Below are 15,627 nucleotides of genomic sequence, written 5' to 3' on the forward strand. Positions count from 1 at the left end.
TTAGTTTATATATGCTTTTCACACACACACACAAATTAGCTACTACAGTATATCCTCAACAATAGATTATAAACATCTTTCCATGTCAGTATAATCACTTTTGCCACTCCCTTTTAATGACTGTAGTGTGTTTTATTACATGGATAAAAGGTAATGGTTTACGCCACTCCCCTACCACAGTCCATTTGGATCATTTCTTGTGAAATTTAAATCCTTTTATGAAGTGGCAGACACTGAAACCAGAAGGGGTGATATCCCAGCCTTTTAGTTTTCAACCCCATTGTCTCCATCAGGCTGACTCCTTAACCTTTTGTACACTGTGCTGCGTTATACTCAACCTCATGATGTTTCCAGATGTTTTCCTGTGTGAGCCCCATCCCGAAACAGGTGTGGTCAGGGCCCCAAACCTCATCTCTTACTGGGCTCGCCCCGCACCTCAGCCCTCAGAGATAACAGATCACGGCTGAGACAAAAAAGGTGGCATCAGCTAGATCTCATTTTCAGCATCTTTATTAGTGATTTTCCAGCTACACTGTCGGTATCTCCCTGCCCAAATCAGAGTTTCTGCCTGATTAGGCTGGGGGCCCTGGAACTTGCTAGCAGTGGGAGAGGGCTGAGACAGAGTAGGGATGAAGAGATACTAAGTAGGGAACTCAGTACACACAGACACACACACACACACACACACACACAACACAGGCATGTTCCAGAGCCTAAACACATAGGAGATGAGATGTTTTCATAAGGAGATGAAAGTTATGTCTTATACATTTCAGGTTCTGGAGAAAAGCCAGGACCTGGGGACTAAATACAAGTGTCTGAGTGAATGAGTGAAGTCGCTCAGTCGTGTCCAACTCTTTGCGACCCCATGGACTGTAGCCTACCAGGCTCCTCCATCCATGGGAGTTTCCAGGCAAGAATACTGGAGTGGGTTGCCATTTCCTTCTCCAGGAGATCCTCCCGACCCAGGGATGGAACCCAGGTCTCCCGCATTGTAGGCAGACGCTTTACTGCCTGAGCCACCAGGGAAGCCTATTTTGCCTCAAAAGGAGGATGCCAGTGTCAGGTGTTCTGTGGGTACTGAGCCAGCTGCGGGCTGATGTTCTCAGATATCTATTTTACACCACTGAAACCCCGTCATTTTTCATAGTCTCCCTGATACCGCTTGCACGTCTTTCCCTTCTCTCATTTTCTCATTACGACATTAAGAACACCCTTGAGACAACAGAGCACCTTTAACCCATTAAGACACAGCTTCTGAGGGAGAAAAAGAGACGAAGTGGGGTCAGGGGAGGCTACTCCTGCTTTTGGCAATTGCAGGGAGACAGGAGGAGGGGAAGTCTCCCCCTCTGACAGGGTGTGTCTGCACCAAGCAGGACAGCCACACCCTGACTTCCCTGCTTCCTGCTCTGCACGGGTACCCGCCCTCTCTGAATTGCCCAGACTTGAAAAGCTGAAGCCAGCTTTGTCTTTGCTCTCTTTTCTCCCACACCTGGGCATCATGTTCTCTGGGCTCTTCCTTTCCACTTCCCCACTCCCAACCCTCTCTTTGCATTTCCACAGCACCTGCCCTAACTCAGGCCTTTCCCCAGACTCCTGCAAGCCCTCCCCTGCCTTCCTCCACCACCTGAAGCCCTCCCAGCCCATTCTCGCTGATCAGATGTATATCCCTAAGGAGTGATCTGCTTTATGTGGTGCTCCGGCTACAAAACATCCCATGGGCTCCTTGGCCTGGCAAGAAAAGCCCACCACGAGCAGGCTTTGTCCTGCTCTCCCACCCTGTCCCCAGCTGCTTCCGCTCACGTCCATGCAATCCAGTCCTCCCTGGAATGCCCACCTTTCCCTGGAATTCCACCCCAGGAGTGCCCAGCTGGTCTCATCTCTGCCTTCAAAGGGTCTGCCAAGCTTCTCTCATCGAAGCGATTCTCCATGAATCTTTCACTTATCTCTGAACCGCAAGAAAGTACTCCCACTTCTATGGCTTTATTCTCCATACCTTTCTCTGCCCTGTATTTTATTACTTGATTCTCTCTCCTATTGGATTACATTTCCTAAAGGGCAGGGGCAGAGTTTTGTTGGTCATTGTATTGGCTGCAGCCCCAGGCAATTCTGAGTTTCTGTGAGCTGGTTTGGTAGTTATGGGTAATTATCCGGGCAGCTCTATGGGATACACTACAGGCTTGAAGACAGAGTCACTGGCCGTAGAAAGCGCAGAGGCTCAGCCACCTCCTTGGTTCCCACGTTCCCTCTTCTCTTCCAGAAGAGCTTAGGCTAGTGTTATCAAGTGGATTGCGTCCCTCTGCCAAAATTCACACGTCTAATCTTAACTCTTAGTACCACAGAAAGTGGCTTTGTTTGGATAGGGTCTTTACCAAGATAAACAAGCTAAATGAGGTCATTAGACTGGATCCCAATCCAGCTTGACTGGGCTCCTTGTAAAAGGATATATGGACCCTGAGGAAGACAAGCATAGAGACACTGAAAGGACATCACCCATACGCCAAGGAACTCCAGAGGCCGCCAGCAGCTGGGACAGAGGCTTCAAACAGGTCCTTCCCTCACAGCTCAGAGGAGGAACCCACCCTGCCCACACCCTGATTTCTGACCTCTGGCCTCCAGATTGGGAGACAGTGACTCTTTTTAAGATAAACCACCCAGTTTGTGGTGCTTTGCTAGGGCAGCCCCAGCAAATGTCTACAGCTGGGTTCCTGAGCAACAGGAGGAAGGCAAAGCCAAGCCACGGAGATGCTCTGGGCAGGAGAGCAGTGGACCCCCCAGCATGAGTAGTCCCTGGCAGCAGCTGAGCCTAGGCTGAGGGCCAGCAGTTGGCCTGCTGGACCCAGCTTTCTGAAGGGAGTACTCTGCTTCTGTACTTGGGCAGAGGCGGGCAGCACTGGGGATGGGAGCAGGAAACCCCACTGAAGGGCAGAGTGTCCTTCCAGGCTCCAGATGCTTCTAGGCAAACTCTTTCAAAATGAAAGAAATGGAAGGACAGCCTAAACTCTGCAGAGGCACGGCGCTCTGCCCAGAAACCGCTTCCTAATCACCACCTTCCACTGTGGATTCCGGCACCTCCCTCCTCTGCATCATGGGGCCAGGGATGTGGACAGGCCTCTTCTCCTGACTAAAAGGGGAATTTCCCGAACCTCCTTACCCAAATATGCTCTCCCACCCCAGGGAGCCCCACCAGACACACTCATTGTTTGAAGATTGATTGGATATAATTAGGTTCGCTGAGTGGAAGGGCTTCCCATGAGCAGACAGGAAAACTAAGGAGTGTTGGGCCTCGCATTCAGGCTGGCAGCTGGCCAGAAATGCGACAGAACTTCTGCCCCCTGGAGTCAGCCCCATAACCTCCTATGGTGAAGGCAGCAGGCAGGAACAGCAAGAGCAGAAGCCATGATCTCAGGAGGAAGCCTGTGCCTGGGGCCCAGGGCCATGGAGCAGCTGTGACACTGCATACAGCCAGCAGGCCACTGGCAGAGCGCGCACGGACACGCCAGACCCTTGCTCTGAGTGCTCGAAGCCTGTACTGCCCAGGACAGGAGCCACTGGCCACAAGTGGTTCCTGGACACTGGAAATGTGACTAATCCTTCAAACTGAGACACGTAGTTAGAGTGAAATACATACTGGACTTGGAAGACTTAGTTATGAAATAAATGAACATAAATGTTAATATTTTTAAGTACTAAAGTCAAAGTGTTAGTTGCTCAGTGGTGTCTGACTCTGCGACCCCATGGACTGTAGCCCACCAGGCTCCTTGGTCCATGGGATTTCCCAGGCAAGAATACTAGAGGGGGCTGCCATCCTCTTCTCCAAGAGATCTTCCTGACTCAGGGATCAAACCCAGGTCTGCAGCATTGGAGGCAGATTCTTTACCATCTGCGCCACCAGGGAAGCCCCTTCAAAATGGATACTGTGTATATATGTGGTGTTAAATATATTATATTACTAAAATTAATTTCACTTATTTCTTTTTTGCCTTTTAAAATATGGTGACTAGAAAAGTTTATAAATTACACGTGAGTCTCACATTTATAATTCTCTTGGAAGGAATTCCTGTAAGCGAAGCATCATGCCTAATCTTTAGCGTAGCCCAGTGGCGGCGCTAGTCTCAGTTCCCTTTTAAGGAGATAATGCACCGGCTCTGAGGCGTGGAGAAACTTGCTCAAAGACACACAGCCAGCAAGAAGAGGAAAAAATAAACAAAAACCAAAGGACCACAGGAGTGGTAGCAGAATGCTGAGCATGGCTTGAACTAGGACAGTGGCAGGGAGAGAGAGAAAATGAGCAGATGAAGCCCCTTTCTCAGGTAGAAACACTCTCCGCCAGAGGTCGTGTGTGAGGAGGAAAGGGTGACCCAGGGCCGTGGTCTGAGGTCTAGGAGCATTTGGGTCACAGGACCTGAGTGACACAGGGAAAGAGGCACCAGTGTAACATTCAATCCCAACTTTTCCATTTACTCACTGTCTTATCTGGACATTATGTCACCTCTTGGGACTCAATTTCCGCAGCTGGAAAACAGGAATAAAATAACAGAACCTCTCATAACAGAGTTGCCATGAAAAGGGAACAGGAAGGTGTGTATAAAAGCACTGCATACGTGTTTGTTGGTTAATTGTTTAAAAAGAGAGAGAGGTTTCAGGGACCTAAAACATTCCTGTCGTCCCCTCTCCTGTCATTTCCCAGGCTTCCTGACCAGTGATTAGGTCCCGGGCCACCTCCCCGGGAAGCACATCCTAGAAAGCACCAGTGGAATGGCTTCTGTCTCCCAGGGAGGCTTCTAACTAGGCTCACAGCCCCTTTCTCACCCAAGAAGCTAGGCCAGGGCCACAAAGCCAAACAAACTCATAGTGTCAGGTCAGCCCTGGGAAGAAATCCAAGAGGTGGGACCCATCTAGGCTCCTGTTCCTCCTCCTGCCCCCATCACTGACCACCCCCCAACAAGGGTCAGGATTCCTGGTGCACAGGCCCACAGATGCTCAGTGACACACCTTTGGGGGCAAACTCAGCTCCCTCTCATAGACTGTCTTCACTGTGCCAGGACAGAATGCTCCATCCTGTCCAATGCCACTATATTCTAGGAGAATGTCACCCCCTGGAGTTGTGCAGCAAGACCTCTGCGAATTAAGGTCATGCTTAGTCCTGCAAAGCCCAGGCACAGATCTGAGAGACAGATGGAGGGTGTTTTGAGAGCTGTCTCTGTCCTTTTCTGTAATCCCAGGCAGGCGCCTTCCCTGAGTCCTCCTCTTCCTTACACATCGTAGTCCCAGATGGAAGGAGATCTGAACTGCATGAGGGGTCCTTCTGCCATCCTGCCCTGCCCTTGATCCTGACCTTGGTATACTCAGTTCACGTTCCTATCTGTCATTTCTATTATATTGGGCAAGGTAGATCCTACTCTAGTCTGGTTTGTGGTGCTTAGTAAATGTTTGTTGAATGAATGAGAGAGCAGTCCGTGTCTACTAAGATCTCTACCAATAATTGTTTGCCACAGAGATCGTTGTATTATAAGGGCAGGTTCTTTTTTTTTTTTTTTCTTAACATATATATTTTATTGCAGTATAGTTGACTTACAATGTTTCAGGTGCACAACAAAGTGATTCGGTTATACATATACACATATATTATTTTTGATATTATTTTTCATTATAGGTTATTACAAAATAATGACTATAGTTCCCTGCACGATACAGTAAACCTTTGTCACTTGTTGCATATCTTTTTAAAATTAGAAATCTAGCACTCTATTCATACTAAGTCAAACAAGTAGAATCAAAATGTCATAAATTTTTAGTTAGGCAAAAATTCCTAAGTTTTCTAAAATATATATATTTATTATGTGTATATATATGTATACAAAAGCTTTTCTACTATGCTTGATAAAGGCTTCAGAAAAACACATGAAAAAAAAGAGAGAGATGGAGAAGTTGGAAAACATAAATGAAATGAAATGGGAGCACTGAATATGAAATAGAAAAAAGTGAAACAAACTACATGAAAGATCATTATATAGTCCAGTCATTTTTAAACATAACAACTGCAATTTCTTTCAAACCAAAACTTCAAGAGCCAAGGGACTGACCACTCCACTACGGTGTACCTGTTGTGACCTTGGGGAAAAAGAACTTTTTCAATCCTTCTCAGATGATACAAGTAGGCAACAACCTACTGCTAACACTGCCCCAGCCTCCCAGTGAACGGTTTCAGGTGGACTGGACAGAGCACTGGGAGAGAACTTTCCAGCTGTATTCCCTGGCAGAATTCTCTGTAACAAGGCTGACTTTTCTCATATTTTCACTCAATTTCAGTATCCAGGCCTGGGGTATCAGGGCCACACTTTCCACACCTTCTGAAGGAGCCTCACCTCCTGATTAATCTTCACAGAGCTTTTCCACATCTCCTATTTTTGACCCTTTGTGAATCATTTCTCATCAGGGCTGGAGTCTAGGGTGAGATGATTTAAGGTACTCCCTACAAGGTATAAAATTTAAGGGGGCACCAAAAACCTCAGTAATTTTAAGATTAATAATATTTGGATTAATCATTTTTAAAAATCAGAACTAATGCAAACTAATCCACGATGAACAAAATATCAGAAAACATTTTAATTATATTAAATATTATTTATCTTGGTTATTGAGTTTCTTGGCACTCCCTTAAATTGTGTGCTGAGGTGAGTACCTCACTCAGTCAGGCTAGTTTCAGAGCCAGAAGAATGGAGGGCACTAACCTCAGCTCTCCATCTCTAACTGCTGTTGGCTTTAGCATAGACTTTAACTAGTAAGAACCAGCTTGAAGGATACCAGTAAGTTGGTGATTGGTCTGGAGCCCAATACCACTGTCAGAAAGCCAGGGAAACAGATAGGCAGGGGGCCAAGTCTATTGTTCCAGAGTTTCCACAGGCCTTGAATGGCCCTTGGGCTCTGCAGTCTGGTGATCAGAGGTGTAAAGATTTCTGAACAATTCCAGGCCTTTGATATGATTGCCAACACCCATATTTTTCATCCTGGGAATAATGCCACAGAGGGTCACAGCCTCCCTCCCCTACCTAAGTGAGGAAGTGTCTGCTGGTGGTGGGTGGGGACAGGTCCTATGAGGGCAAAGTTCAGAAGGACAGAGGAGTTTTTCTTACCCTGACTGCCTGTTCTTTTCCCTCTGGTGCACACTGACCTCCCCACCCTTCTGCACTTTCAAAACCTGTGCTTGTCTTACTCCTCTGTTCCCCTTGGTCAAACCAAACACATCGCTGTTCCTCCCTATGGAGGAGTAGTCCCAATACCTCCCAGCATGTAAACATTTCCTTTGGCTGGTTTAGAACTTGGCTCTGGCTCTGTTCTTGTGTCCCAAATCCACTGCAATTTCTTTTTTTTTTAATGCAAGAGAGTGAGCTATCTTGTTATGGAAGCAGGAAGACACAACCTCAGGTTCCTCTAATTAAGCCTTTAGAACTCCTCTGAAGAACTGGGGTATCAAATTCATCAACAAAGTCCTTTCTGGGGAGGCACCATCTGGGGATGCCCATCTCCTCCACCACCACCCCCGCCCGGACCCCACCGCCAAAAGGAGGTATCTGTGCTAATTTGACTGCTGTTTTGGAGGAATGCAGGTGAAGGAGAGGTGGTTTCCACTAGGCAAAATGTTTTTTCCACTTCCTGTTCTTTGCTATTTTGCTGTCTTCCGGTGTTAAACCACCAGTTTCAGAATCAGATGAAACATAGTGTAGGCCTGCCACATGGCCTCCATCCCCCCCCAGAACCTGGTGACTCAAAGAGATTTCACGGTGCCATTGAAAGGACATGCTTTTGCAACGGCAGAACTCACTGCCCCAAACCAGGCTTTGAAGCCTGGATCTCTTGAGGTTTTTCTTCCTAATGCTGACCTGGTGTAGATGTGCATGTTTTTCAGTCCCCACAACTTCCTAGGAATGACTAGGGGGTCTCTCTCGCCATCATCTGGCCCTCGTGAGGAAGCAAGGAAATGCAGCAGGGTGGGGGAAGCCCCTTCAACAACAGCCCGACGACAGCAGATCCGGCTCTCAGGACCGGAAGTGTGGGCGTGTGTTATGTTGCCGCGCAACCAAAGGCAACCAAGCAGCAAACCTCAGAAGGCAGAGCCGGTTACGGAGCGGCAGGCTCAAGCACTTCGTGTCCCCCAGAGACTGGGCCTAGCTCGATCAAAGGAAAAGTCAGCATCCAAAAGTCCACAATGACGCAAAGGAAGTTAGGGGAAACAGTCAATGGCGAGTCACCACTGAATCACAGTCTGAACGGTAGAGCAGGACCAAGCTGCAATCGGCAGCCGCTCGTAGCCCTCGCTTTACTGATAAAGGAACCGGAAGCAGGAAAGTTAACTAATCCGAGTCTCACTGCCCCCGTCAGAGCCAGAACCACCGCTCTAAGGCTTTCTGTTTGTATAGCTTTAACCGTTTGCAGACTTTCTCACGTGCTTTAGTTTCTTCTGATCTTGAACTAAGAGCAAATATTTATCCTTCAAGGGAGAGGCCAAACGAGGACTGCTTCGTTTCCTCATCTGAGAGGATAAGAGTACTTTTCTAATGGAAGTCTTACTAGGATTAAATGGGTTGATAGTGTTGGGGTTTCAAGAGGATATAATAAAAGACACCCCCTGATCCATTACAAAGCTCTGAGTAATTAAGGAATGGACAGGAACAAGTCAAATAAATGGAATCAGAATATCAACTTACTCTCCTAGGTTCTCTATTGAAGTCAGTGGTTTATATGTGTGGGTAAGTAAGCCCCAGAATTAGGCAAGGTGTCCACGCAGGCTGGGGCAGGCCGCCCAGCTGTGAACTGCCCCTGAAAACCACGCATTAGGGGAGAGGAGAACCAACAGGGGCTCTGGAGGAGACCCGCTGCCAAGAGAAAGAAGAGAGAGACTGAGCTATGCATTTGGGGTTCCTACCCACATACTCACCACGGAGAAACTGCTGCTACTCCCCTTTCCTGGCCTCCTGTCCCTTCCCACTCCTAGGGAGGGGTGAGTCAAGGAAAAAGGAGAGGTTAGAAATTTTATGCCAGAAGTGCTTCTGCCATGTGGAAGGAAATATCAGGGGTTAGGAAGAACTGTTTTTCCACCCTAGAAGCCCCATAAATATGCGTAAACACTTAGTACTTGGTACAATAGTAAGTGCTGAATAAAATTTAGCTGTTACCATTATTTTTCTAGTTATAGCCTGTTAGTCGTAGTAGAGACTGCCTTACCTGCCTCACAATCTGATTTCTCTGTGTCTGCCCTCATTAGATGTGTGACCTTGGCGTGTTATTTAACATCTCTAAACCTCAGTGTGCTCCTCATAGCAGTAATGTTGTTTAATCTCGTCACGTCTGACTCTTTAGGAACCCTATGGACTGTAGCCTGCCAGGCTTCTCTGCCCATGGGATTTGCCAGGCAAGAATACTGGAGTGGGTATCCTTTTCCTTCTCCAGGAGATCTTCCTAACCCAGGGATCAAACCCACATCTCCTGCATTGGCAGGTGAATTCTTTACCACTGAGCCACCTGGGAAACCCAATAATAATAGTACCTACCTTATAAGTGGAGGTAACTACATGATTTAAGTGGAAAAGACTTAGCACGATGTCTGGAGCATATTTAATATTCAATGAATGATGACTGTTGCTCTTATAAAAAGAATCTGGGAGTCCAGAGCAAAATAAATGCAGAATTAAGACTTAGACATGATTGGTTTAGAAGAGGCATATAAAGGAAAGCCTCACTGCTATCCACTAAAATTACAATTGCTCCCATTGGATGTACAATCTGGCCACCTGAGAGTGAAGCCTTGAAAGTACTGCCAAACCTTTTGGGCTTTTCCCCATCACTTTCCATGCTTCCCTTGTGGCTCAGATGGTAAAGAATCTGCCTGTAATGTGGGAGACCTGGGTCAGGAAGATTCCCTGGAGAAGGGAATGGCAACCCACTCCAGTATTCTTGCTTGGAGAATCCCATGGATGGAGGGGCCCGGTGGGCTACAGTCCATGGGGTCGCAAAGATCAGACATGACTGAAACAACAACTGAGCATGCTATCACTTTCGTACAAAGAGGAGACAGTCTCAGTCTGGTGTTGACCTTGGGAAGATGATGATATCCTCAAAGCTGTGAGGTCCTTGGGAGGGATAACTAAGTGCTGTTTTATGTGTGGACCAAAATGGCTTGAGCCAGTCACAGAACCTAAGGACCACTGTCTGAGCTCCAGGAAGATAGCTAATGAGGTCGGCCGATTCACTACTTTGTCTTCAGCACCTAGCATGATGTGTGGCACATAGCACACATTCATTACATATTTACTGAATAAGTAAGTGAACTGGCAGGTTGTTCTCCACATCAGCAATGGGGAGATGGTACCTGAGATGTGGTCTGACTCCTCATCTAGATGTAAGGAATGCTGAACCAGAAGCATTCCTACAGTCCCTGACTTTGGTCTTGCTTAGGGCAGGAAGGAGGGAGGGAGGGTGAGGAGACTAAGTTGCTAAATAGTAAGTAACCCACAGAACTAGAAATTGCTGCTTTTTTTCTTCAAACACCCAATGAGTATTATTTTGAATATAGAATTTTGAGTTATTCATGCTAAGGATTTCCTATGCCAAATAAGGTAAGAGAGAATGAAAGATGGAGTATCTTAGCAATCAGGCTAAACTAGCACTAATTCACCTTGAGACAGGGATGGATGTAGGATGTTGGCAGAGTTAATCCGATTTTATCCTAAAGTCTCAGGCAGCCAAAGAAGCTACTTTATGTAATAGCACAAGACTAAAAACAACACAAATGTCCATCTAGAAAGGAATCTATGCAAATGTAGTACTGTGCAGCTGTGGGAAAGTAGCGGCTCTGTGTATTCACATGATCTCTGGAATATATTGTTTTATGTGCAACAGCGTGTAGTTTATACTAGTATTATCTGAAGAAGGGAAATACAGCTACTTATATGTATGGAATATAAACCAAACACTAGTAAAACTGGTTGTCTTCAAGGAGAAGGGGGTCGAGTGAAGAGGAGAAAAATATACAGAAGATTTGACTTCTCTCAGTGTTCTTTATTTTATAGGGTTGACTTTGGAACCATGTCTATGTTTTAAATATGATAAAGCAAAAATTTTACAAGATGGGTTAAAAAAAGAAATTCCTAAAAATTGAGAGCAAATGAAACGAATCTGTGTATTGAATTAGTGGCAGCTATACAGAAAGGGATTTGATTTAGGTCATACCTGAATGGTCTAGTGGTTTTCCCTACTTTCTTCAATTTAAGTCTGCATTTGGCAATAAGGAGTTCATGATCTGAGCCACAGCCAGCTCTCAGTCTTGTTTTTGCTGACTGTCTAGAGCTTCTCCATCTTTGGTTGCAAAGAATATAATCAGTCTGATTTCGGTGTTGACCATCTGGTGATGTCCACGTCTCTTGTGTTGTTGGAAGAGGGTGTTTGCTATGACCAGTGCATTTTCTTGGCAAAACTCTATTAGTCTTTGCCCTGCTTCATTCCGCATTCCAAGGCCAAATTTGCCTGTTACTCCAGGAGTTTCTTGACTTCCTACTTTTGCATTCCAGCCCCCTATAATGAAAAGGACATCTTTTTGGGGTGTTAGTTCTAAAAGGTCTTGTAGGTCTTCATAGAACCGTTCAACTTCAGCTTCTTCAGCATTACTGGTTGGGGCATAGACTTGGATTACTGTGATACTGAATGGTTTGCCTTGGAAACGAGCAGAGATCATTCTGTCGTTTTTGAGATTGCATCCAAGTACTGCGTTTCAGACTCTTTTGTTGACCATGATGGCTACTCATTTCTTCTAAGGGATTCCTGCCCACAGTAGTAGATATAATGGTCATCTGAGTTAAATTCACCCATTCCAGTCCATTTTAGTTCGCTGATTCCTAGAATGTTGACATTCACTCTTGCCATCTCCTGATCACTTCCAATTTGCCTTGGTTCATGGACCTAACTTTCCAGGTTCTTATGCAATATTGCTCTTTACAGCATCGGACCTTGCTTCTATCACTAGTCACATCCACAACTGGGTATTGTTTTTGCTTTGGCTCCATCCCTTCATTCTTTCTGGAGTTATTTCTCCACTGATCTCCAGTAGCATATTGGGCACTTAGCAACCTGGGGAGTTCCTCTTTCAGCATCCTATCATTTTGGCTTTTCATACTGTTCATGGGTTAGGGTTAGCATATTAAAAAGCAGAAACATTACTTTGCCAACAAAGGTCCGTCTAGTCAAGGCTATGGTTTTTCCTGTGGTCATGTACGGATGTGAGAGGTGGACTGTGAAGAAAGCTGAGTGCCGAAGACTTGATGCTTTTGAACTGTGGTGTTGGAGAAGACTCTTGAGAGTCCCTTGGACTACAAGGAGATCCAACCAGTCCATCCTAAAGGAGATCAGTCCTGGGTGTTCATTGGAAGGACTGATGCTGAAGCTGAAACTCCAATACTTTGGCCACCTCATGCGAAGAGTTGGAAAAGACCCTGATGCTGGGAGGGATTGGAGGCAGGAGGAGAAGGGGACAACAGAGGATGAGATGGCTGGATGGCATCACCGACTCAGTGCACATGAGTTTGGGTAAACTCCAGGAGTTGATGATGGACAGGGAAGCCTGGTGTGCTGCGATTCACAGGGTCACAAAGAGTCAGACACAACTGAGTGACTGAACTGACTGAACTGATTTGTGATATATCCTAAAGATAAAAGGAACTATGTCTTAGTTTGCCAGGGCTGCTATGAAAAAATACTGCAGGCTGGGTGGCTTACACAACAGAATTCTCCTACCTCACAGTTCTAGAAGCTAGAAGTCCAAGATCAAGGGGTCAGCAGGATTGGTTTCTTCTGAGGCTCCTCTTCTTGGCTTGTAGATGGCTATTTTCTCCCTGAGTCTTCACAGTCTTCTGTGCAGTCTCTGTCTTAATCTCCTCTTCTTATAACCAGTCATAGGATTAGGACCCACCCTAAAGAATCCAACCTTAATTACCCCTTTGAAGACCCTATCTCCAGATACTGTCACTTTCTGAGGTATTTCAGCATAGGCACACAGTTCAGCCCATAACAGACTATGAAGAAATTTAAAACTATATTCCATGCTGCAGTGGTAATATTGGTATTGGGGTATGTGTATAGTTTTTAGCCTGAACTAAGCCCCTAGACACACTGAAGCAAAGATAAACCATACCTGTTTTCCTTTCCAAATTCCTGACCCAAAACATCATGAGCACAATTTAAAAGTTAAGAGGTACAATGGGGTAGGAGGTGGGAGGTTCAAGAGTGAGGGGACATACGTGTTTCTATAGCTGATTCATGTTGATATATGCCAGAAAGCAACACAACATTGTAAAGCAATTATCCTCCAATTAAAAATAAATCAATTAAAAAAATGTTGTTATTTAAGCTGCTGAGCTAAGTGATAATTTGTTACACAACAATAGTAACAAAAAGAGAAGCCTTTCTTGTCCTCACCCCTTACCAAGAAAAGCAGTTTTCAGGCAGATGGTGGGGACTGAATTTTATCAGTCTTCTAGATATCATTCTATCTACCAGTTTGTAGGATTAGGGAACACGTTAGGGGAACATTATGTCACAAAAATATAATCAGGCAAGTCCAGAATGTGGAAGTCTCTACAGGACAAATAAACTGGCTTTTTCAACAACACAAACAAAAAGTTGCAAGAAGAGAAAAAGAAGGGAAATTTGTTGGTTAAAAAACTCGAGAGACAGACCAAGAGGTAAATTCACCTTGGGGGCATCAGGTCCTGATGCAGACAGACCAAAACAAAAATATTATTTATGATACAATTGGAAAAATTTGAATACTAACTGGATGTTTTATATAATTAAAATTAATCTTTTCAAGCTTGATACTGTTATTGTAATTATATTTTGTCCTGTTTTGTTTTAAGGGTCTTTATCCTAAAGAGATAGATGGTGAAGAATATGGATGAAATGAGGTAAGGTGTGGGGTTTTTGTCAAAATAATTGTGCATTTTGTGTAATCTGGGGGCACATGGAGTGGAAGGATATAGTTGAAACATAACTGGTCATAGGTTGGTAATGTTTTAAGCAGGGTGATGAGTGTATAGGAGCTTATTTTATGGTTTTGTATTTGAAAATGTCCAGTAATCAAAAGTGTTGTTGATGTTGTTGTTGCTAATTTTTTTGAGCAGAAAACTATCCTTCAAAATGTTTGAAGGTATAATTCACTGAACAAGCATTTCATTCAATATTAACTGAACACTTACTGTGTGCCAGGTACTCAGTTAAACTCTGAGGCTGCAGATGTGGATTGGTCATGGTACTGCCTCTTTGAATCTAGTTTATGGTCTAGTGGCAAAGAAAGCCTGCACACAAATGAAGTACAGGACAAAAAACATGCTAAGTATTACCAAAAGAATAGACTGTCTAGAACAGTTTCAAAAGCATTTACCTTTACCAAATCCATTCCCACCCAACCAGGACTTAGATGCTTGACTCAGCATTTACATATGAGTGTTCCAAGGCCTAGCATAATATAAGTTTGAATGTGTATAGAAAATGTGACCTCAAACTATTTCAAAAACTCTGTGTTATGATATGACTGCAGCTTTTCCAGCATTACAGAGCGGAGGAAACTCCATGTGTCTACTTCATGCTTGTCTTAGTCAGCTAGGGTTACCACAGCAAAATACCATACATGGGGTGGCTCAAACAACATTTCTTTCTCACTGTTGTGGAGGCTGAAAGTCCAAAATCAAGGTGTCAGCAGATTCAGTTCCTGAAGATTGCCTTCTTCCTTGCTCAAAAATAGCAGCCTTCTGGCTGTGTCCTTATGTGGAGACAAAGCCTGAGTGCCTGGGTGTCTCTTCTCTAATCCCATCATGAGGGCCCCAGTCTCAATGCTGGCACCTTAAACTAATTATCTCCTAGAGATTTCATTTCCAAATATCATCACAGGAGTTAGGGCGTCAGCATAACCATATGGAAGGGAAACAGTCCCTAGCAGCAGCCTACTTCAATGTATCTTTAAGGTACAACCCACAGACCCAGCTATAACACCATGACCTGGTGAGCTTTTAAAAATATTCAGTATCAGAAATCTTGCCCCAGATTCAGTAGGTCCATGTTGAGCCCCGGCATCTGACTTTTTAATAACCTCCTAGTAACTATCTCAAGCATCCTAGATGAGAACCACTGACTTGGAAATGGCCATTAGTGATGGCCACATGTGGGGGGAGGGGCAACTAAAACATTAAATTCCATAAGGTCAGTATTTCCATCCCCCAATTTCTACTTTCTAAGTTTTTAAAATTAATTTTATTGGAATATAGTTGATTTACAATGTTGTATTAGTTTCTACTGTACAAGAAAGTGCATCAGTTATACATATATTCATTCTTTTTAATTTTATTTTTTAAATTAATTTTTATTGAAATATAGTTGATTTACAATGCTGTGTTAGGTTCTGCTGTACCTGCATAGTGAATTGGTTATACATATACATATGTCCAATCTTTTTTAGATTCTTTTCCCATATAGGTCATAACAGAGTATTGAATAAAGTTCCCTGTGCTAACAGTGGAGAAGGCAATGGCACCCCACTCCAGTATTCTTGCCTGGAAAATCCCATGGACGGAGGAGCCTGGT

At 44.7% G+C, this 15,627-nt stretch overlaps 1 protein-coding gene and 1 long non-coding RNA gene across 3 annotated transcripts in view; one reads left to right on the forward strand and one right to left on the reverse strand.

The window, feature by feature from the left end:
* Positions 1-13,955, forward strand: part of LHFPL3 (LHFPL tetraspan subfamily member 3) — a 650,964-nt gene extending 637,009 nt beyond the window's left edge. The window contains exon 3 of the mRNA XM_069587895.1: positions 13,908-13,955. Within this exon, the coding sequence (XP_069443996.1) occupies positions 13,908-13,921 (14 nt within the window). The 3' untranslated portion in view covers positions 13,922-13,955. The remainder of the gene's footprint in view (positions 1-13,907) is intronic.
* Positions 1-15,627, reverse strand: part of LOC138439284 (uncharacterized) — a 73,332-nt gene that overhangs the window by 53,404 nt on the left and 4,301 nt on the right. The gene's annotated exons all lie outside the window — the stretch shown is intronic.

Source organism: Ovis canadensis, chromosome 4 (genome assembly GCF_042477335.2).
Source record: "Ovis canadensis isolate MfBH-ARS-UI-01 breed Bighorn chromosome 4, ARS-UI_OviCan_v2, whole genome shotgun sequence".
NCBI lineage: Eukaryota > Metazoa > Chordata > Mammalia > Artiodactyla > Bovidae > Ovis > Ovis canadensis.